Source organism: Nelumbo nucifera, chromosome 2 (assembly GCF_055504915.1).
Source record: "Nelumbo nucifera cultivar China Antique chromosome 2, China Antique-T2T, whole genome shotgun sequence".
NCBI lineage: Eukaryota > Viridiplantae > Streptophyta > Magnoliopsida > Proteales > Nelumbonaceae > Nelumbo > Nelumbo nucifera.
In genome coordinates, this window is record NC_142650.1 from 29,264,220 (window position 1) to 29,286,676 (window position 22,457).

At 39.1% G+C, this 22,457-nt stretch overlaps 1 protein-coding gene across 9 annotated transcripts in view; it reads right to left on the minus strand.

Moving 5' to 3' along the window:
* LOC104588615 (cuscuta receptor 1-like) overlaps positions 1-22,457 on the minus strand; it is a 35,072-nt gene that overhangs the window by 11,447 nt on the left and 1,168 nt on the right. For 6 of the 9 annotated variants that reach the window (XM_088897788.1, XM_088897792.1, XM_088897794.1 and 3 more), the window contains exons 3-7: positions 22,307-22,384; positions 22,024-22,179; positions 21,863-21,940; positions 20,967-21,104; positions 20,806-20,883 (exon numbers count right to left, since the gene is read on the minus strand). In XM_088897788.1, coding sequence (XP_088753914.1) covers positions 20,806-20,883; positions 20,967-21,104; positions 21,863-21,940; positions 22,024-22,179; positions 22,307-22,384 — 528 coding nt within the window. Of the gene's footprint in view, positions 1-17,043; positions 19,425-19,563; positions 19,717-19,837; positions 20,003-20,360; positions 20,439-20,521; positions 20,678-20,805; positions 20,884-20,966; positions 21,105-21,862; positions 21,941-22,023; positions 22,180-22,306; positions 22,385-22,457 lie in introns of those variants that run through there. The other 3 variants (XM_088897790.1, XM_088897789.1, XM_088897793.1) reach the window with 3 other exon arrangements.

Consider the following 22,457-nt stretch of genomic DNA (forward strand, 5'->3'; position numbering starts at 1 on the left):
TATTTAGCAGACGTAATTGCAATTACCAAATTTTAGAAGAAGTTTCAGCAACAAGCAGAAAGCTTTAAGGAAAATTTTAACAATTTATCCTTTAAATTATACAGCAACGTTCAATGGGCCTTAGGGGCCCAATTCTCTTTTTAGTTTCCCATATTGAATTGGCCGATACTAAAGATTGGACTTGGGTCGAGGGCCCGCTCCCAAGTCCCAACACCCTATAAATAAGGCTCAATTCAGCACTCCCCTTGGAAGCAGAAATTGGGCTGGGGCCGAAAACCTAAAAATTGTTCATTAGCACCTACGGGGGAAGTACTTATGCCTTTTGATATGCTTCTACTCAGATCAGAATTTTTAGGCCTAAAGTACAGTTGGGGTATTTGCCAGGTCGGAATTGGTGTCAATTCACGAGCGAACATTGATGTATAAAATGGGGGTTTTTAACATTTTGAGTGTTTATAAATCTACAGTAAAATTCAGAAATCTGCATTGTACCTGCCCAAACTTTTCCATTATATTTTTATACTCCATTGTTTTTCTTTTGTATCTTATAAAAAAATTTAAGGAAAAAATAGAGAGAAAAGTAATAATTTTTTCCGGTGTTGTTGAAGTTTCACCATGAATGGGAATAGGATGATGAAGACGTTGTTTTTTTCAAGGATTAAGGATGGATATGTGTATGACAAACGGCTTGGGTGTTTCAAGGATTAAGGATGTATATGTATGACTCTTCAGAACCTAAGACATGGTTACAGCAGGCACTTTTATAAGTAATATTTTATAATGAATAAATAATACATATAAACTAAACTATGAAAGCTTGTATTTTCCCTAATAAAGAATACATATTTACAGGTGAGACCCACAATTTAAGACTTAGATCCTGTCTTTTTCCAAAGTCTTTATTGGCACCAACCATGAAAGCTTGATTTTTCCACACGTCATTTTATAATAAACAAAACCATCAAATACTTTCTCTTCATCTATGATTTTTTTTTTTTTCACAATGAAGGATCTATATATTATCTGTAATTTACCCTTTAAAATATTTCAAATTAATATTACAAATCAAAATATAAATTTTCTTCTACCATGGGGACAAATATAAATTAATATTATAAATCAAATATGATATCATGGATCATCCCATAATACACGGTTTGCCTAGCCTTTTGACATGTGCGAGCTTGGAAGGATGGGGGCTATGACTATCAATTATCATGTATGGATTACCACATAATACACGCCTTGCCTAGCCTTTTGATGGCATTGGAACGTGGAAATTAAATTCGTGGATTTCGACATATTTGTCATTTTATTGGTAACGTGAGAAAATGGATTTGTCTCTTACCTATCATGTTTTTTTCTATACTGATTTTTATTAGTCTTTTCCAAGTCCAAATCAATGTGGGAGTATTTTCTTCCATAATTTTGCTTCACTCTATCTTGGAAATCATTTTTTGATCATACAGTTTGGATCGGTATCAAGGGGAAAGATGGGGAAGATGCTAAATTCACGAGAGTGATTTTGTGGCATGCATGCCAGATTTCAGAGTCCAAGTCCAAGTCAATGGGAGAGTATTTTATTTTTTCTATTATTTTTAAATCTTTCCGTGTAAAAGTCGATCCTATTAATGTTTAGTGGTTGAGGTGAAATGATTTGCCTCATCGAAACTACTAACCAGCTGGGGTAGTTTAGCTAATATGATAACCGAAAAAGGATCCATTTTTTGTTATATCTTTTAATTTTTGGTAATTTATCATATTTTATTGAAAATTCTGTTAATCCATTTTTGGTAATTTTTTGGATAATTTTTGGTAATGATGACAAAATTATTGGTACTTTATTTTTGATTATCTTCATAGCTAATTTCGGTTCATTAAATGCAATTTTTTGTTATTTATAGCTTAAATTAAAATTTTATTTTATTACTTACAGTTTTAAATATAAATTAAATAATTTTTAAAATGAAACTTGAAAGGCTACTTTAGACTATAAAATTTGAAAGGTCACTTTTGATGTTAAAAAAATTGACTAGTTAAAAAAACAAATTTTATTCATTTTAAAGCAAAATACTTAAAAAGGATTTCATCAAATTAGAGTCATTACATTAACAATAATTAATTTAATAGTAAATAATTAAAAATGATTAAGAATAAATTAACAGTTACGATCATGAATGGCAACAGGGCTGGGTTAGGTGGCAAATTGCATTGGGGCTGTTGTTGTGTAGCTTTATACTGACTGTTCTAGCACATCTGGATCGAATATCATACAGCATAATGTAGTGAAGATACTAAGAACTATACAGTGACCGGGGCCCACAAATTGCTACTTGTGACCCATAATTGAAGACTTAGAACTGTTTTTATCCGTAGCACCAAAACACTAAAGCCTGATTTTTCCAACAAGTCACACAATATTTAATTTGGTCACTCTCGACTTAGAATTTTATTATCAAACATAACGTTAAATACTTTTTCTCCAACTATGACTTTTCAATGGAGGTTTAAAATTGATTTTTTCACAATTGAAGATTTGTAACCTATTTTTCTTTTTCCACACGTTACATCTATTTACTTACTCTCAAAATTAAAAAAAAAAGACCACAAAATTGAAGACTTAAAATTAAATTTTCCACAATCTACATCTATTTTGTTACTGTCAACCTAGTAGTAGAGAACTTTCCACCAATTTCACTCTCATCTTTCATATGATCATATCTCATATTTAGTGTAGTGGGGTCCAGCGATGCGAATGGAGCTCTACGTTTACTTCAAACATAATTGATATCATGAATAGAATTCGGATAACAATTGGATTTTGAAGAGTAAATTAAACTAAAAATGATCAAAACATTAAATCTTATTAAAAACACATGAATTAAAGTGCCTTCTTATTGAATATCATGAATTGAAAATAACTTCAAACAAATTAATTTGGGTTTGACTGTATAATTGATCATTATTGGTTGGTTAGATGAATTGAGCATCTTTGGACTTTCCTTTTAATTAAAATGCCCATATTTTTTAATTTAATCCTCTCTATTGTAAGGGTAAAAATGTAATTTGAATTACAATTTAGGTTTCATATCCTAATTAAATTAAATAGGAGGGATAGCCCAGCATGAAACATAATTGACCTGGTCACAAACACCACATATCCTAATTAAAGACCAAAACTATATATCTTGATTTTTCCACAAGTCACATCTACTTTGATCATTCTCGACTTGGAATTTTACGATCAAACATAACATCAAATGCTTTTCTGCAACCATATATGATTGTTCAATGAACGCCTTTTAAAATTTATTTTCCCACAATTAAAGACTTAGAACTAATATTAATTTTTCACATTTTCCCTCAAAAAATATTTTTCACATTTTATGTTTATTTACTTACTCTCAAAATTCACAATTGAACTTTAAAACAAACAACTTTTCCACCAATTTCACATCTCATATCTAGTATAGTGGGACTCAGTAATGGGAATGGAGCTCTATGTTCACTTCAAACACAATGGATCATTTGTCGTATGCTCAATCAAATGCAAATGCAAATGCAAATGCAAGTGCAAATGCAAATGCAAGTGCCCACATCCAAAGATCCAACATAAAATTTCAAACTTACGTTAGTGTCCATGTACCGTGTTTTTAAGGACATTTGCATTCAACATTTATATGAATTGGATGCCTTGAAACGACGTTACGTTGACTTAAAAGTCATCCAATGTTAATAATTATTTACTTTGTTGAATATGTGGTACTTGTATTCATACAGTTTTGTATTTACATCCCCACACTGTACAAAACAGAGCCATCAACAGGTTTTGATACAAGTACAAATCAATACAAATATAAAGTGTAAAACTTTGTATTTTGCTTGTATTCACACTCTACATATTTGTATATGCACAGTTCATACACCAGGCTCTAGGCTCTGTTTCTATTTACACGAAATATATTTGTATTTACACTATTTTCAAATGGAGCCCAAGGGAATAAAGGTAGTAATTTGTCTAATTAGACGGCTTCACTTGTAATAACTTATCTTAGGTCTACGACTCTACATGGTTGAAGGCCTTGAAACACTCTTTTCAGAGTAAGCATTTATTGATTTTGGAACTGAAACACTTGGAAATTTTGACTCTACCATCACTAAAGTTAAAGGCCTTGAAAGAGACTGGTGCGATTATTTCCAGATCACTCTTCCTTGACTTAGTTTCAACCTGGAAGCTTACGTTTAGGCCTGAGGTAGTCAAATATATACAGATAAGCTTTATATTCTTAAGTTTTATATACAGATAAGTTCCCAAGCCTAGCCCAACCCAATCTGGGCCTCCTGACCCAACCTGAGCTCATCCAATCGAATATATACAGATTATTTTTATATTTGTAAAATAAATAATTTTTTTTTCTTATTATGTATACATGTGGACATGTATATACAAAGTATGTATTTGTGCAATTGTAAACGAAATTTATACATATTGTCAATCAATTCTATGCTTAAATTGCGCCAAAGAACCAATAGAAATACCCATATAAAAATAGATAAATAAATTATTCTAAACCTGATCAATCCACCTAAACCCAGCCCAACACAAGTTGAATCGGGTTAAGTTCAGATTGGGCCTGTTTTGATAAAACTTAGAGTTGGATTGGGCCAGGACCGAGCCTGAGATTTCCCCGCCTTTAGGTTGCATGAATCAATTCAAATCTCTATAAGCTCAAATAGCTCAAAGTCACACCAGTGGTGCTGCTGTTGGATTATAATGTATCATAAACCAACATGTAACGGCATTTACTGGAAATACTATTACCTGGACCCTCAATTTAAGCAAAAGCTGCAAAATAGCCAGATATGAGATGGGGACCAAAGTTTTGAAAGCAGGCATGAAATAGGGAGTTAGGACCACATGATGACAGTATATCTACTGTGGTTGCAGCAGATTTACTTCTTTGTTTTCTCATCTTGCTCAATCAAACTCTTGGACAGATATCAAATTTTGAACTCCCACATCTGTATTCATGCAGCATTAGTTTCTCTATAATTTTTCAATCGAGAAACAAAGGAACATTATTAGGTTCTATTGGTAAAACCTCAGGTTGACAAGCATGAAAAAACAGATATTTACTCAGAGCAGCCACCATGTGTGAAAGAAAAAAATAGATGTCAAAACTGAGGTCCTCAACCAGTCAAACTCCCGAGATTCCAGATAGCTGGATCAACATTAGGTAATAGCCATAGGTAACAAGAATGAGACTAGGACAAATTACTAGAAAGTGTGAAAACACATATCTAGCTAAGCTCACAAAGAAGGTGGTCATGTCGATGTTGTCATAAGCTGTTTGTGTGGGTGGTGGTGCTCCATGGCTGTTGTTGCAACTCTTCGTTAATGGCTCTCCACAAAGAAGAGGGTTGTCCTTATAGCTTTTTTCTGTAAATGTTGCAAATTGTCCTTTCCTCTCCACAGTCCTTCCAGACAAGTTGTTGTGAGCCACAGAGGAATCTGATAGAAATTTTAGCTCAGTCATTTGTGGAGGGATCATACCACTCAAATTGTTGTAGGAAAGACCCAAGCTCTCTATTTTTGTCAAATGTGAAAACGTTTCTGGTATACTTCCACTGAAATAGTTATGAGATAGGTTTAGGGAACGGATACCACTTATTTCCTCAATTTCTGGAGGAATGTGGCCTGTTAATTGGTTGCATGAAAGATCAATTCCAGACATAAGCTTCTAAACTTCACCCGTATAAGATTCTAACCGGCCCTTTGTTCTAAACTGGACCTCTAGCTGCATCCTGATTAGCTCAATGTGGATGCCATCTTCATCCATTCCATATTTTGGTACCCGGCTTTCATAGAAATATGAAGCTGCAAAACTAAACCCCGCCAACGGGACTTCCCAATTTATTCTACCCAAGCTCTGTTCTCTCTCGAAGGTTATGTTAATCAAGAAACAAGGTATGGGACCAGAGAGAATATTGTGGGACAAGTCCATTATGCTCAGCCTCTTTAATTGGAACACCTGGATTGGAATTGTACCTCCAAATATATATATATATATATATATTGTAATGATCTCTCTATTAATAAAATTCGTTTCTTGTTAAATGCCTGTGCAATTAATTTTTCTAACTGAAGCAATGGTTTACCCGACCTGTCGTGCTATCGGGTTAGATAACGAGTTAGGGCAATCCGAAGAAAATTTTCTAAGCATTGGCCACCCCAAACTGTCCTCAAGGGCTTAGTAAGGTTAACCTCATTGAAGCCATGGTTTCCCTGAACTGTCATGCTACCGGGCTATATAACAAGTTAGGGTAACCAAAGTGAGAATTCGTTAAAGCATTTATTACCCCGAACTACCTACTTGAGCTGTTAGTAGGGGCAACTTAAATAGTGGAGGCCGAGGTGAGTGACATTGTAGGGTATATACCTGACCTGTTTGCATGTGGGCTCCTCATTCAAATGCTTGTTGTCCCTAACGGGCTCAACCTGTTGACATATACCGAAGCGGGTTAGACGTTGTAGGGCTCACGCCCAAGCTGTCTGTGCTTTTGCCCCCCACTCCCGAGTTGAAAATAACTTGGTGAAGGGAGTAGATTTCTCCTTTTGGCCCATAATGAATAATTCGATGAGCTCGTAAACATCAATTCAATTCCTTAGGCTCTGGGAGCAACTCGCAGTCCACTCCTTGATCTTGCCCATATCGAAGAGGCGGCTGGGTCTTATATGATGGTGAGGTCTCCGCCAGTTTAATAATTTATCCCTTAGGCTCTGGAAGCGACTTGTAGTCCACTCCCCTCGATCTTTCCCATGCCGAAGAGGCAACAGGGGCTTATATGATGCTGAAGTCTTTTACTAGTTCGACACCCTTAGTCCTTCTAGGAGTGACTCGTTGTCCGCTCTCCAATTATGCGGTCATAGGTAATATCGCCTCAGATTGCTGATGTTCCATGCTCGAGGTACTTGTTTTCCTTCCAAGGTTTTGAGCTTGTATGTACCTTCCTTGAGCACCCGTTTTACTCAGTAGGGTCCTTCCTAATTCAGCCCGAGCTTACCGACACCGGGCTTAGGCACCATAACTTTGCGAAGGACCAGCTCTCCGATGCGAAAGTTTCGCTTCTTAACCCGAGTGTTATAGTACCGAGCCACTCTTTGCTGGTAGGCTACGGTCCGGATATATGCAAGGTCCCGTACTTCTTCCACTAGGTTAAGGTTGGTACATAGTCCGTCATCATTCACCTCTTCGTCGTATGCCTCCAGGCATAATGTAGACGCCTCGATCTTTGTTGGGACTACTACCTCCGTGCCATAGGTGAGATTGAAGGGGGTTTCACCTGTGGTAGTCTTCACGGTAGTTCGGTAGGCCCATAGTACACTGAGCAGCTCGTCTACTCATAGTCTCTTAGATCGGGCTAAGCGGGCTTTCAGTCCACGGAGTATGGCCCTGTTCGTGACTTCCGCCTGTCAATTTGCTTGAGGGTGCACCATCGAATTGAAATTCTGTTGCATCCCCATCTCGTTGCACCAATTCTGAAACTTGATATCTTTGAACTACTTACCATTGTCAGAGATGAGTACCCAAGGTAGTCCGAAATGGCATACTATATTCCTCCAAAAGAAGTTTTGTACACTTCGGGCCGTGATTATTGCTAAGGGTTCTGCCTCCACCCACTTTGTGAAGTAATCTATTGCTACCACCAGGAATTTCCTCTGTCCTGCTACTGGTGAGAATGGTTCAAGGATGTCGATTCCCCACTGTGTGAAAGGCCATGGGCTAGTAAGGTACTTCAGGTCGGCGGCAGGCTTGTGGTGGATGTTGGTGTACCTTTGACATTTATCGCACCTGTTGATGAGCTTGAGTGCGTCCGCATTCATTGTGGGCTAATAGTACCCCTATCGTAGTGCTTTTTGAGCGAAAGCCCTGCCCCCAAAGTGTGCGCCGCACAGTCCTTCATGAGTGTCATGGAGAACGAGCTCAGCCTTTGAGGGTCGCAAGCAACGCAAGTAGGGGAGTGTGTAGGATCTTCGGTATAGTCATCCGTCTATAATGACGTACTTGGCTGCCTGTCACTCTACCCTTCTGGTTGTGTTGCGATCTATAGGGAGGTTTCCATGAAGTAGGTAGCTCGCGAGTGGGTCAATCCAGCTCAACTCTATTTGTGCAACATAAGCTACCTTTTCTACCCCCCGAGAATGTTGGGCCGAGGTAGGTTCTCTATACACACAGTTCTCATGGTATTAGTGCTTGTGCTGACTAACCGGGATAAGGCATTAGCCTCAGCATTCTCGCACCTCGGAATTCGCTTGGTGAAGTATGACTAGAAGCTGCGTAGGATTTTCCTGACTTTGGCCAAATAACAGCCATGGTGGGGTTGTGAGCTTCATAGTCGCTGGTGACCTGGTTGACCATGAGCTAGGAGTCGCTACAGATGACAATGTGTTTTGCTTGCACCTCGTTCGCTAGAGCGAGCCTGGCTATCAATGCTTCATACTTTGCTTTGTTATTGGATGCCACGAACTCGAATTGAAGTGCGTATTCCAGCTTTACCCCGCTTGGTCCGTACAGAATAACTCCAACTCCGCTTCCTTGCTGATTACACGAGCCATCTACATGGAGGATCTAGGGCTCCTCGTCCCAGGTTGGGCTTGCTTTAACCAGGATTGGTGCTGCGCTGGTCAAAACTTTTTTTCTGTGCTCGGGCTCGATTAATTCAGGAATTGCAGTGCTGAAGGTGCATTCTGCAATGAAGTCGGCTAAGGCTTGAGCCTTAATCGCTGTTCGAGACTTGTACTAGATGTCATACTCACTGAGTTCGATGGCCCACTTTGTCAGTCTGCCCGAGACCTTAGGTTTGAGTAAGCCTTGTCTCAGAGGTTTATTGGTGAGGATGATGATAGTGTGTGCTTGGAAGTACGGTCGAAGCTTCTGAGCTGTGATGAGCAGTGCGTATGCTAGTTTCTTGATCTCTGGGTATCTTGTTTCTACGTCCTGCAAAACCTTACTGACAGATGGGTTGTTGAACCCGATCTACTTCCATTATTACAACCAAGCTGACAACCTCATCATTCACAGAGAGGTACAACTTCAAAACATCTTCCTCTTTGGGTCAAGTTAGAATTGGGATACTAGCTAAGTATTTTTTTAGCTCTTCAAAAGTGAGTTATCATTCTTCAGTCCATTCGAAGTCTTTACTTTTCTTCATTGCCTTGAAGAAGGGTAGGCAGGGTCTGTTGACTTGAACAGGAAGCGGCTTAGTGCGGCTATGCGGCCGTTTAGCCTCTGAACCTCTTTCAACTTACGAGGTGGCTCCATATCTAGGATGGCTTTTATTTTTTCAAAGTTGGCTTTGATGCCATGCTAGTTAACTATGTAACCCAAGAATTTGCTCGAGGTGACACTGAAGACACATTTGTTAGGGTTTAATTTCATATTGTATTTGTGTAAAATTTCAAAAACACATTGCTAGTCATTTGTCAAGCAATTTGAAAATCTGGTTTAGACGACCATGTCGTCTACATAGCATTCAACCTTGTTGCCAATCAATGGCTCAAAAATTCGGTTCACAAGTCTTTGGTAGGTTGCCCTAGCATTTTTCAGCCAAAAGGGCATGACCTTGTTATAGTATAGGTCTAATTCGGCAATGAAAGCCATTTTTTCTTCATTAGCAGGGTCTATCTTGATCTGATTGTAGCCCGAGTATACATACAGAAAACTCAACAACTCATGCCCTGAGGTCACGTCCACTAGACGGTCGATCTTAGGGAGCGGGAAACAATCCTTTGGACAATCTCGATTCAAGTTGATATAGTCGACGCACATGCACCATTTATCGTTGGCCTTTTTACCAAAATGGGGTTAGCTACCTAGCTCGGGTAATGGACCTCCCTGATGAAATCAGCTATGAGAAGTTTCCCGACCTCCTCGTTGACTATCCTCCAACGTTCTGGGGCAAGGTTGCATTTCTTCTGTCTAACAGGCTTGACTATGGAATCAATATTTAATTTGTGAGTTATTACCTTTGGGTCTATGCCAGGCATTTCGGCCACGGACCATGCAAATATTTCTAAATTTTTGAGTAAAAAACCTACCAACTGAGACTGAAGACGTTTCTCGATTACTGCCCCGATCTAGAGAGTTCTGGCCAGATCTTCTTTCAAGGTCAGGATGTGAATCGTCTCTTCGGTTGGCGTGGCTCGCTCCTCAGGATACTCCACAGGCCGCTCTAGCTTGACATCATCCGCCAACCTGGCTTTCTCTTTGAGGGCCACGATGTAGCATTTTCGAGACTTGAGCTGGTCACCCCATACTACCCCTACCCCGAAGTCCATGGGGAACTTCATGGCCAAATAGTAGGTAGACACCACTGCACGAAGTGCGTGGTTGATGGGCCGCCCTATGATGGCATTGTACGGGGAGGGAGTCGCGACCACCAAGAAGGTATGCTTAAACCTCGTGATGTTGGGCCACATGCCAACCTCCACAGGTACTGAAATTCGTCCGAGGGGCTTGACTTCTTCTCCGTTGAAGCCCACCAGAGGAGTACTCATGGGCTGGATGTTGCTTTCCCGGACCTGTAGCTTGTCAAAGGTGTCCTTGAACAAGATATTGGCCATGCTTCTTGAATCTACCAAGACGCGCCTAACCTCGAAGTCACTGATCTTCATCCTTATGACTAACGCGTCATCGTGGGGGGTACTGAATCCCACGCACATCATCCTCAGTGAAGAATATAGGATCTTTGGGCCACGGCCGCTTTGGAGGGTTCTATTCCTCCCATTCCAGTTCGCGGACTGCAGTCCTCCTTGCTACCGAAGAGTAGCCTGCAACAACTGACCCGTCGGTGATCATGTTGATTACCCCGCAGAATGGTCTTTCTTTAGGCAGCTACCTCTATTCGCTCTACCTGCTGCTGGACTCGGGAGCATCTCTCTTTTGCTCCCCCTACCGATCTGCTTAGTCCTTATTGTTTTTCTGTACAAAATTCTTCAAATATCCGCGACGGATGAGCTCTTCGATCTCGTCGTGGAGATTCATACAATTTTCGGTGCTATGACCGTGATCTCTATGAAAATGACAAAATACATTTTTATTCCTGGTGGTGGAGTCCCCTTTCAACCGGGGTGGCCACTTCACATACGAGGCATCCTTGATTGCCATGAGGATTTTCCCACGCTTTGCGTTGAGGGTGGTGTAGCTAGTCCTTTCGACTGGAGGAGTTTGGGAATGTCCCCTCGACCTATTTCCTCTCCTGGTCAGTGACTTACTTTTCCTTTGCTTGCTGTCCCCGTCATTCGGGGCATCACCTTCTTACCTCTTTTCGATTGGATTTTCATTTTTTCTGATTCATTTACTCCTCTGTCTTGATAAACTGGTTGGCGAGCTGGAGGAACTTGGTGATGGCCTTGTGCTTGTTGGCCACTACGTGCCATTTGAACTCTCTATGAGTAATGCCTCTCTGTCGCCATAAGACTTACAATAGGATCTAAGTCGGGGATTTGCAGGCAAGCGTCATTGAAGCGCTTAATATAGCTTCAAATTGACTCCCCCTCTCTCTGGACTATACTGAGGAGGCTTTCCTACAACCTCGGGCACTTCTTGCTAGTGATGAAGTGCGAGGTGAACATCTTCACGAACTGCGCCCACCCATTGATTGTTCCCGGCACGAGGTTTCTATACCACATGCAAGCTACCCCTTGAAGGTCGTGGCACATGCAAGACTCGTTATCCCCTGCTAAGTGCATCTAGGACTGGAAGGAGTCCACGTGATCGTTGGGGTCGAATGACCCGTCATACTTGTCCAAAGGGGGCATCTTAAAATCCTTTGGGATCGGGGTTGCCAGGAGGTCGAGGGATAGTGGAGACGACTCAGAAAGGAGTGGAGTCTTTGTAGCTCCCGAGCTTGCCTCTTCTTTAACTTTTGGTTGCTCGATCTGGTCGGGAGTAACGAGTTGGCTTGGAATTCCAGCTTGACGCATCCTGCAACGTTGCTTCTACTGCTTGGCCGGTTCCACATTAGTGCTGCTAGCTTCGGTGTGGTCAGCCCCGGTGTGGTTGTGAGGTAGCTCAGATTGTTGGCATTGGATGCTATGGATGGAGAAGCCTTGTTTGGAGTCTACAACCAGAACCCTAAATCGGTTCCTTGCAAACATGCTCTCCTGATGTGATGGCCTGGGCAAACGGCCCTCTTGGGCTGAGAGCTTCCCGATCTGTTCTCTGAAACAAGAGTCGCTTGCTTGTCACTCCTTCTGCGAGATGAGACTTGACTCCCAAGGGGGCATGGAACTTGGGGAGTTTGTCCCCGGTGAGGAGGGCAAGAGTTTTGACGAAGGGATCCACTTTGCTGTGGTTGCGGATTCTGAGGTAGTACCGGCTGCTGGCCCCACTACAATGAAGGGAACTGCTGCTAACACTGCAGCTGGTAAAAATGGTACATAACTTGCTGCTAGTAGTGTTGAAGTTGCTGGACTTGTTGCATCTGGGCTTGAATGGCCCGTATGCATTGTACCAAGTCATTTAGTTGGTTTTGTCCAACTGCGGGGGGAACCACAAAGGGTTTGATGAAGGTAGCACCCACCACAGGGGGAAGTGGGGCATTCACTGGCTCAGTAACTTGGGGTAGGTTCAATGTGGGAACCCCAAATGCATTGAGAGGCACGGTGAACTGACCAATACATACAGTGGGGACCTAAGGTTGCCCCCTAGAGATGTTCATTTCTCTATTTTTCCCAGCGTTGCTGGAAGATGCAATTGACACAATATTGGATGCTTAGCAGAAGGAGGCTTTTTGAAGCGTTTCCCATAGACTGTGCCAAATGATGGTGCACAATTTGACTACTCCTAGCTAGAGGTGACTTGGCTTTTAACTGATGACGGGCTTGATAGATCTACACAAGGATAATCAGAGAACCTGGGGGGTCCACCCGGTGAGGTCGCTTCGATGCTTAAATTAGTACTTGGTTGTGAGCTGATGAGAGGTTTAAGAAAGCAAGAGAGCTAGAAAGCAGAGATTATGCATACCTTCACCCCTGGGGGTTGGGGTCTTTATATGCTGGAGTTTGCACGAGTTTGGTGGAGTAGGTCCTAGATTTTCATTGTGATAGGATCCGTTACCATGTTAGTTAGGGGAAGCGTCTCCAACTGGTAAAGTTCCACATTCCCGCCTAAACCAGGGAGTGGGTGAGAAAAACTAGCCGTTATAGAACATGATCCCGTAAGATTAGGGGTACAGCGGTGGGGTCCTTGGAGTGACCCCGCGGTGGCCTGCACCACCTGAGCTCGCACTCATCAGACCCGACCTGATGCGAATACCAAAGTGCTTTAGTACCGAGGTACCCTTGTGCTGAGGTGGTCTGGCCCCGAGGTAGATCCCTCTTGAGGTGATCTAAGTGTACAGGCTTGGTTCATTGTAACTTGGCACGACTATACTTACTACGACCTGGTGCCGAGGTGATCCTAGTTCGGGGTGGTCTAAGCTAGGAGTTACTCCAGTTCGGGATAACAGGACACCCAGGATTGCTCTACGTCGATCTGACCATGCTGAGCTGTCACTTATGCCAAGTCATGTCCACGTGTCGGACTGATCATGCTGAGTTGTCACTTATGCCGAATCATGTCCATGTGTCCCCTTGTTACGAGGTTGGGCCAAATCTCCCTTCATCAGGAAGCATTAATTTCATCTATCTAGGATGCATCAACTCGACCACTTGTATCATTCTTAGGCATTACACGAGTTAGGGTCTTAGGTTTGAGTTACGCTAGTAGCACTTTTTTTTATTGAATTTGGCTTGTTGTCAAACTGAGGGTTGATACACTTCCATATCAGATTGTATCGGTCGATACTGCACGGTACACACTGATATGATAGTGTATCTTTCCAGTCATAGCGTATTCTGTGCCGGTATAACCTGATACTGATACAACTCCATATTGGTATAACGTATCAATATTTTAATCCTTGGTACTATGTAATCTTTCAAATATGTATACGAAATTATAATTTGTAGACCATTGTTTTAGTTGGTAGTGAAATCTCCATATTTCTTGATCCTAAATCTTATTGATTCCACACTCAAAGTCTTTTAATTAGCAGGCAATGTCACCTATAGGTAGGTTATATGTGGCCCAATCTGAATCAAAGAAAGATTGTAATCTAGTTCAATTTTTGAAGGCATTTGGTAAGAATACATTTGTACATTCAAAATGATAATAATTATAAATTCTAAGACATATTTGCATTCAAAATGAGGGAACGATTGCAACCTAAATTAGATGCAAACTTTGCACTCAAAATTGATCAATGTAAAACAAAAGTGATCAGTGTTTGTGCACTAATCACAATCGAAACCATTTTTTTAGAATGCAAAATCTATTAATACAAAGTTAAACCAACTTTATATTTTCATGAAACATGCATATTTGTATTTGCATTTCTTACTATCACAAAGTAATCAGTCATGATAGCTATAAATATAATCCTAGCAAGTGCACTAGTTATCGAGTAGTATAAAAATATCGTTCCCACGATGATTTAACAAAATAAGTATTAGAACTACAGCTTTCCCTAATTATTTGGACAATCAAATTTTAGATTTAAGAGTAAAGGCTACTGAAAGACAGAAAAAGAAAACAAGAGCAAGAGTACCAATACTGAAGTATGCAACGATTGACTGAATTCGCTAGGATCTTTGGTCCGCCTAACCATTCCAATGAATAGTAATATATGAGATTATCCAAGATAATTTGTCATTCCCATAAGCTGAAGTTTTTCCAATTTTATTCAATATTTTTTCTCAAGATATATCAAAACTACTTTTATCAGGTAACCCCTCGATCTCACGACTAGAGTTCTCAAGATAGAAATGCATTAAGTTCAAAGAAAAACTATTACATTCAGATGAATCATGTGTATATACCCCTATATACCATTCAATTCACACCATGAATTATTTGGTCTGTTATATGAATTCCTCTCTCGATTCATTCACATAAACCTAATCAATTAAGAGATGGTCACTCCTAATAGCATTAAGCAAGATAACTCATAGACTATATGGAAATCACGATCTTGGAAAAATCAGAATAAAAATATATTCATTGTTATGATTAGGCTTTCCACAGCCCTAGCTACAAATAAATTAGTTCATACTAGAGGAAATAAAGCAAACAAGAGAAAGAAAGAACTCATGGTGCCGCCCTTGGAGCTGAGATTTCCCCTTCTTCTTGCCGCCACCTCCTTCTTGCGGTCTTCTTACTTGATAGATTGGTTGCTCCTCTGCTTCTTGATACCTCTCTAGTCTGCCCCCTGTCCCTTTATATAGCTTAAAGGGGAGGGGGTGGTCTCCAACTCCTTCTTGGAGTTTATCTTTCAAAAATAGAAAGTCCTAGTCTAATCCTACTCTTATCTCTTTATCTAGTGAACTCAATCTCTTTATCTTTCTAGGATTACATCATAAATTTAAATCTGGTAGGACTCTTCTCAGTTTTTGTTCTTGCATTCGTATTACGCTTCCTCTGCGAATTGGGCTGCTGCAAGGCTTTTCTACAAGTTGGGCTTCAGTTGCGAATTGGGCCTTCCTATGAATTTGCCCTGACTTCGGGCTCGGATTTGACTTCGATACATGCTGAATTTGCGAAATCCCAAAACATGAAAGTTGTATTTTCCTCTCTTATCTTTCCAGTGAGTCTTGAATCAGCCCAATCGGATATCGGATACGAGAGTTAGGCCCAGATTACTGAACAGTGGTGAAACTGTGAAAAATCATCCGATTTGCCTTGCTTTTCTCCTGATACCTTCTTTCATGCCCTGAACCAAAATACAAGAAATATGAGTCCAAATAAGTACTAATTCAGTATAAAAGTCTGAATATTTGGGGATAAAAATATGATAAATTTTATTCTCATCAAGTCACATGATTTCATTTCATATATTAGACTAAATGACATGATTTCTTTTTCTTTTAATTGGTTAAAACTTACTTTTAATATTCTTTTATTTATTAAAATATTATCTGTCAAAAAAAATTGAACCCTACATAAGGGAAAGCTTTTAATTGGTCAACAGATTGTTCAAATTAAGATTGATCCTAATGCCGATTCCCCCTTGGTGTGGCAGCTTCCGAATTTTGACTATTGGAAGATAAATACGGATGGGAGTGTTTTGAGTTCTTAATTGGTTAATTCCATTTCACCAAACCGAATTCTTATTTGGAGCAATGAAATAACACTTGGGGTCATGTATGTTACAGCGGGCTTCTTTCTTATTTATTGAATCGAAGTTTTGTCGACGGTCCAATAGACTTCCAAAAGCCTTGAAAGTTTGTGGTGTAATTATTTCTGTGTATTTCACACTTTGACTTATTGTATGGCTTTAGCGGGCCCATTTACATAGTGTTGTTATCAAATTGAAAGCCCAAACTACTAAAACAGGTTTATGATTGCATGATAGTTAGAGGTGTAAATCAGGTTAAATTGCCCGTGGCCTAGTATGGCCTGGCATAACTTGATATGGCACAATGACAAATGCACCATGTTAGATTCGGCATAGAGGTTCGTACAGTGTTGGGCTGGGGGTTCAAAATCCATGGACCGTCATGACATAGCAGGACAATACGTTGATAGCTTTTGGCGGGAAGTTCTTTTTGTGTGTAAGGGATATTCAAGTTGCTATGCTATGGTTTGGCCGCCTCCTTTGGGTAGTGCTCCATGAAGGTTAATTAATTTGGTAGCCGATGCTGCAAAAAGGTAGGGGTTGATAAAGAGTTTTTTGTCACCACAAGAACCCTACAAGACACTGATGCACAGAGATGCCTAACATTAAGTGCTCACAAGTGATTGAAATTACCTTGATGGTTTTTCAGAAAACACATAAAACAAAAAAATAACAAAGAATGTGAAACAATGAAAGAAAATCAACAAATTTTAGGGTTGGATGGGAATTCTAGGGAGTAGACTTAACCCATTCTTTCTTAATTGGTAATTGCAAGCGATAGAGAATTGAGGAATTTGAGGGTACGTAACGAACAAATCACATTCAAAGAGAATACGATCCGAGATGTATTGATGAATTCTGAATTTTCTTTTCTTTTGAGAAATCCCGACCTCTGGTTAATTTCATTTCACCAAACTGAATTCTTATTTGGAGCAATGAAATAATACTTTCTCAAAAAAAAAAGAAAAAAACTGAATATACAATTATTAATTAATAAGAAAAAGATAACAGTTTGTGGATATTGTCCGTAACAAAGTAGTAAGTAGAGGTAATACAAACATCAATTAGATAAAACCAAACTCGTCGCCAATAGGGGTTTATGTAGAAGACTGCCACCAAACCCAACAACACTGTTATATAAGAAGCTATAAAGCTTATAATAAAGGTGTCCATGTCCATGTCCATGTCATCAGGATCATCAGGAGCTATTTGCATAGATGGTGGTGCCTTGGAACTGTTTGTGCAATTATTCTTCTTTAAGGGTTCTCCACAAAGAAGAGGGTTGCCCTCATAGCTAGTTTCCCCGAATGTTGCAAATTGTCCTTTTCTCTCTGGAGTCCTTCCGGATAGGTTGTTATGAGCCACATTGAAATTCGACAAAGAATTTAGCTCAATCATCTGAGGAGGGATCATTCCTGTCAAATTGTTGTAGGAAAGGTCCAAACTCTCTATTTTTCTCAGATTTGAAAAGCTTCGTGGGATTTTCCCATTTAAATAGTTGTGCGATAGGTTCAATGCACGAATATCACTTAAATCTCCAATTTCAGGTGGGATATTGCCTACTAATTTGTTGCAAGAGAGATCAATTCCAGACATGAGATCAAGATCAACACCCTTGTAAGTTTCGAACCGGAATTTTGTTCTGAACTTCACTTCTTCTTTCTTCGTGACCTTTTCACCACTCCAAACATTTTCATATCTAATTAACATACTTTTATATGTATATATATCATCATATTCAAATCTATAAAACTCAACTTCTGAGTTTCTCCCATATAAGCTTGATTCTCCATTAAATGGGATGTTATTTAAGCAAGAAGGTATCGAACCTGAGAGAGAGTTGAGAGAGAAGTCCATTATGTTGAGATTTTTCAATTGGCACAATTGAACTGGAATTTGACCTACAAATTGATTTCCTTTCAAAAGCAGGGCATTTAGAGATGAAAACCCACTAATCCATTCTGGAATTCCACCATTTAAGTGGTTATCGCTAATGTCCAATGTCACCAAGGAAGTGATGTTTGAGAATGCATTTGGCATTGGTCCTTCCAACCTATTTTTCTGAAGATGCACATGTTCCAAATTTTGTGGGCTAAAGCAAGAAGGAACCGAGCCCTGGATATCGTTTTCAGAGAGATCCAAATATGTGAGCAGATGTAGTTGACAAAACTCACTTGGAATTGATCCTTCAAGATGATTATTACGCATAACAAGAGACTGAAGACTTGATAAATTTCCCAACCATCTAGGTAGTGGACCGGAAATGTTGTTATAACTGATATCTAAATCAGATAATTCCTGGGAACCATGCAACCAGCTATCTGAAAGATTTCCACCAAAGAGATTGTGATCTAGGTATAATGACGTTAAACTAGTTATGTTTGTAATTGTAGGAAGTATTTTTCCATACAAATTATTGTGTGATAACTTAAAAAACCATAACACATAGCATCCCATGACCAAGTGCTCTGGAATTTGACCTGATAAATTATTGTTGGACAGATCTAAAAACCATAACGATTTCATATTACCGATTGATGGAGGAATTTTTCCTTCAAAACAATTTTGTGATAGCTTTAAGGTTCTCAAATTTGGAAATATGACACCGATATTTGTTGGGATTGAACCAGAGAAGTTGTTGTTAGAAAGGATCAAAACAGACAAATTTAGACAAGGATGAGAAGGAAAAACAAGAGGGCCTATAAAGGAGTTATTCATTAGATTTAGGCTTTGTAATTTGGTATTGTTTTGTAGCAACCAAATGGGAAATTCCCCCCTTAAGTTGTTGCTAGAGAGATGAACTACTCTCAACTCATGCTGGTAGTAGAGGAAACTTGGAAAAGCACCATTTTTGAATGTGAAGCCTGATAAGGCAAAATACTTCAATTGGAAGGATGGAACCCAGGTTGGATAGTCGTTGGCCTCAACTATTAGCCCGTTATCTTCACATTCAAATGACTCAAGTTTGGAAAGGTTAGCGAAGGAATGGAATGAAAATGAACCTTGGAAGCGATTATGTGAAAGAGAAAGGTATTCAAGAGAAGTGAGGCCAGCAATGAATGATGTATCAAAGATTCCTTCAAATTGATTGTGAGAAAGATCCAATGCGCGAAGGGATGTGAGATTTCCTAAACAATGGTTGACACTACCCACGAAATCATTGCCTCTAAGATCCAACTCCTGGAGGTTCCTTAATTTGCACAATCCTGCATGGTGATTCAAAGCATATATATGTAAATTAAATAATGATTCTGTATATTACTAACCATGTATTATTCAGAGAGAGCATAAGAAATGACACAAAAATAGATGAAAAGATTTTTGGTTTGCCAATAATTAACTTACCTTTATGTGGTAGTTGAGTGCCATTGAGTCCTTGAGCGAAAGACATATCTAAGAACTTGAGAGAAATCATTCCCTCCATGCTCTCGAGAAATTTGTTGTTGAGCGTAGAAGAAGATAAATCTAATTGCTCCAAGTTTCTCAAAGTATCCGATTCTATAAAGCAACAAAGTGAAAAATATTAATTTAGAAAATATTAGTGGAGGAGGTTTGCAAATATATCATTAATGTACTATCTCCAAGCAATTATATATTAATGAATCTACAATTAACATACCTTCACTGGTTATTGATCCACTCATCAATGGATTTCCACCGAGATACAATTTCTTAATTACCGGTGCAAGCAGACCAATATACTGTATAATCGTTGTGTTAAAATTGTTTTGATCTAAGTGTATTTCCTCCAACTTGTTAAACCTTTTGAGACCAGAAATACAAGCTGAAAACGTCAACGCAAACTACACGTTTATGTTAAATAATTTCAAAGTAGCCAAAAATATATCTAATAATTACGTAATTATGAATTTTATGGTCGAGATTATTTAAGATAACATATGCATTAATCTTAATATACCTTCGGAAGGAGTAAGGTGTGATGGGGCCCATCTCTAAATAAAATGGATATAAATTGTGGCATTTATGGCATGTTCCACTTTACATGAAAGCTGCGTTTGGGAGTGTTTTTCCTTTTCTTTTTTTCACACAGACTTTATAAAAGGGCTTTTTCAATACAACGTAAATGGATGCACGTCCATGATCCTAGAAGTAAGCTTTGCCAAAAGAGCTTTTGTACGTACTTTGGATTGCTTGAGCACTGCCATTGAATCTATTGTGACCCAAATCCAACATTTGCAAGTTCTCCAGACCGGCTAGTTCTGCACATCATTAATCATTAATGAAAGTTGAGAGTATAATATATATATAAACATAATATGGGACTCATCTGAATTCAATATACCTTCAGCAGGAAAGTTCCCTTCCAATTTGTTATAACCGAGAGACAGACTCTTGAGGGATTTGAGGGCACCCAAAGACGGCAGGATGCTGTTGTCGAAATCATTCCAACTCAAGTCGAGAACCTCCAGCCTCTTTAATCTACCCAACGGTTCTAGCCCTGCAATAAGAATAAATACATCCATCCATCTCACTCTCAACGGCTGGATATTAATTATAGGGTTGTGGATTTTAGAGCCATCATCCTCCAGCCTCTTTAAGCTTCGCCAAAAGAGCTGTTGTACGTACCTTGGATTGCTTGAACACTGCCATTGAATCCATTCCAACTCAAATCCAACATTTGCAAGTTCTCCAGACCGGCAAGTTCTGCACATCATTAATCATTAATGAAAGTTGAGAGTATAATATATATATAAACATAATATGGGACTCATCTGAATTCAATATACCTTCAGCAGGAAAGTTCCCTTCCAATTTGTTAACACTGAGAGACAGATTCTTGAGGGATTTGAGGGCAACCAAGGAGGTAAAAATAGTGTTGGTGAAATGATTATTACTCAGATTCAGAATTTCTAGACTTTTGAAGCCTGAAAGAGTTACATTTCCTCAATGTTATATATATGTCATGCAAAACAATTAATGTACTAATAAAATTCATTTTGCGAAATTAAAGCAATGTAAATGTAAGCAAAGTGTATAAATAGAATGAAGAGAAAAAACATACATCAAGAAACCTGAAAACGGAAGAATTAATATAGTTGAAGCAAAAAAGGATTAATTAATTAACAAGTATATATTTGACTTCATTCTTATTAGTACATGTTCCAAATACATGTAAACAATGGAATTGAAGCATTTCATTAATTTTATAGAAAATACTTTAGCTATTAATAATTACAAATTAATTAGTAGCAAGGGAACACTCAACACAACCTGACATCATTCTTACTCACAGCTAAACTAATATACTAATTAAGCCTTGTAAAGACTATACCCTGTACGTCTACCTAATCCATGCTTCAAACCCCTTAATTATAAAGATAATAAATTGGTTAGTAATTCAAAATAAAATCAAAGAAGGCAATGTCTTAATTAAGCAGAAAAGCTTCTTGTAAGGATTAAATTCTCTAATTGTTGGTCGGATATATCATTTTAACATCACGATGTAAGACTGATTCGCAACCTTGTCTATACTTGTCTAGTTTACAAACCATGGGACGGCAAGCCGTTTTTCCTTTTCTTTTTCTCACACAGACTTTATAGAAGGGTTTTTACAATACAAGGTAAATGGATGCACGTCCAAGATCCTAGAAGTAATCTTTGCCAAAAGAGCTGTTGTACGTACCTTGGATTGCTTGAACACTGCCATTGAATCCATTCCAACTCAAATCCAACATTTGCAAGTTCTCCAGACCGGCAAGTTCTGCACATCATTAATCATTAATGAAAGTTGAGAGTATAATATATATATAAACATAATATGGGACTCAACTGAATTCAATATACCTTCAGCAGGAAAGTTCCCTTCCAATTTGTTCCGACTGAGAGACAGATTCTTGAGGGATTTGAGGGCACCCAAAGACGGCAGGATGCTGTTGTCGAAATTGTTATTACTCAAGTCGAGAACCTCCAACCTCTTTAATCTACCCAACGGTTCCAGCCCTGCAATAAGAATAAATACATCCATCCATCTCGCTCTCAACGGCTGGATATTAATTATAGGCTTGTGGATTTAGAGCGATCATCGTCCAACCTCTTTAAGCTTTGCCAAAAGAGCTTTTGTACGTACCTTGGATTACTTGAACACTGCCATTGAATCCATTCCCACTCAAATCCAACATTTGCAACTTCTCCAGACCGGCTAGTTCTGCACATCATTAATCATTAATGAAAGTTGAGAGTATAATATATATATAAACATAATATGGGACTCATCTGAA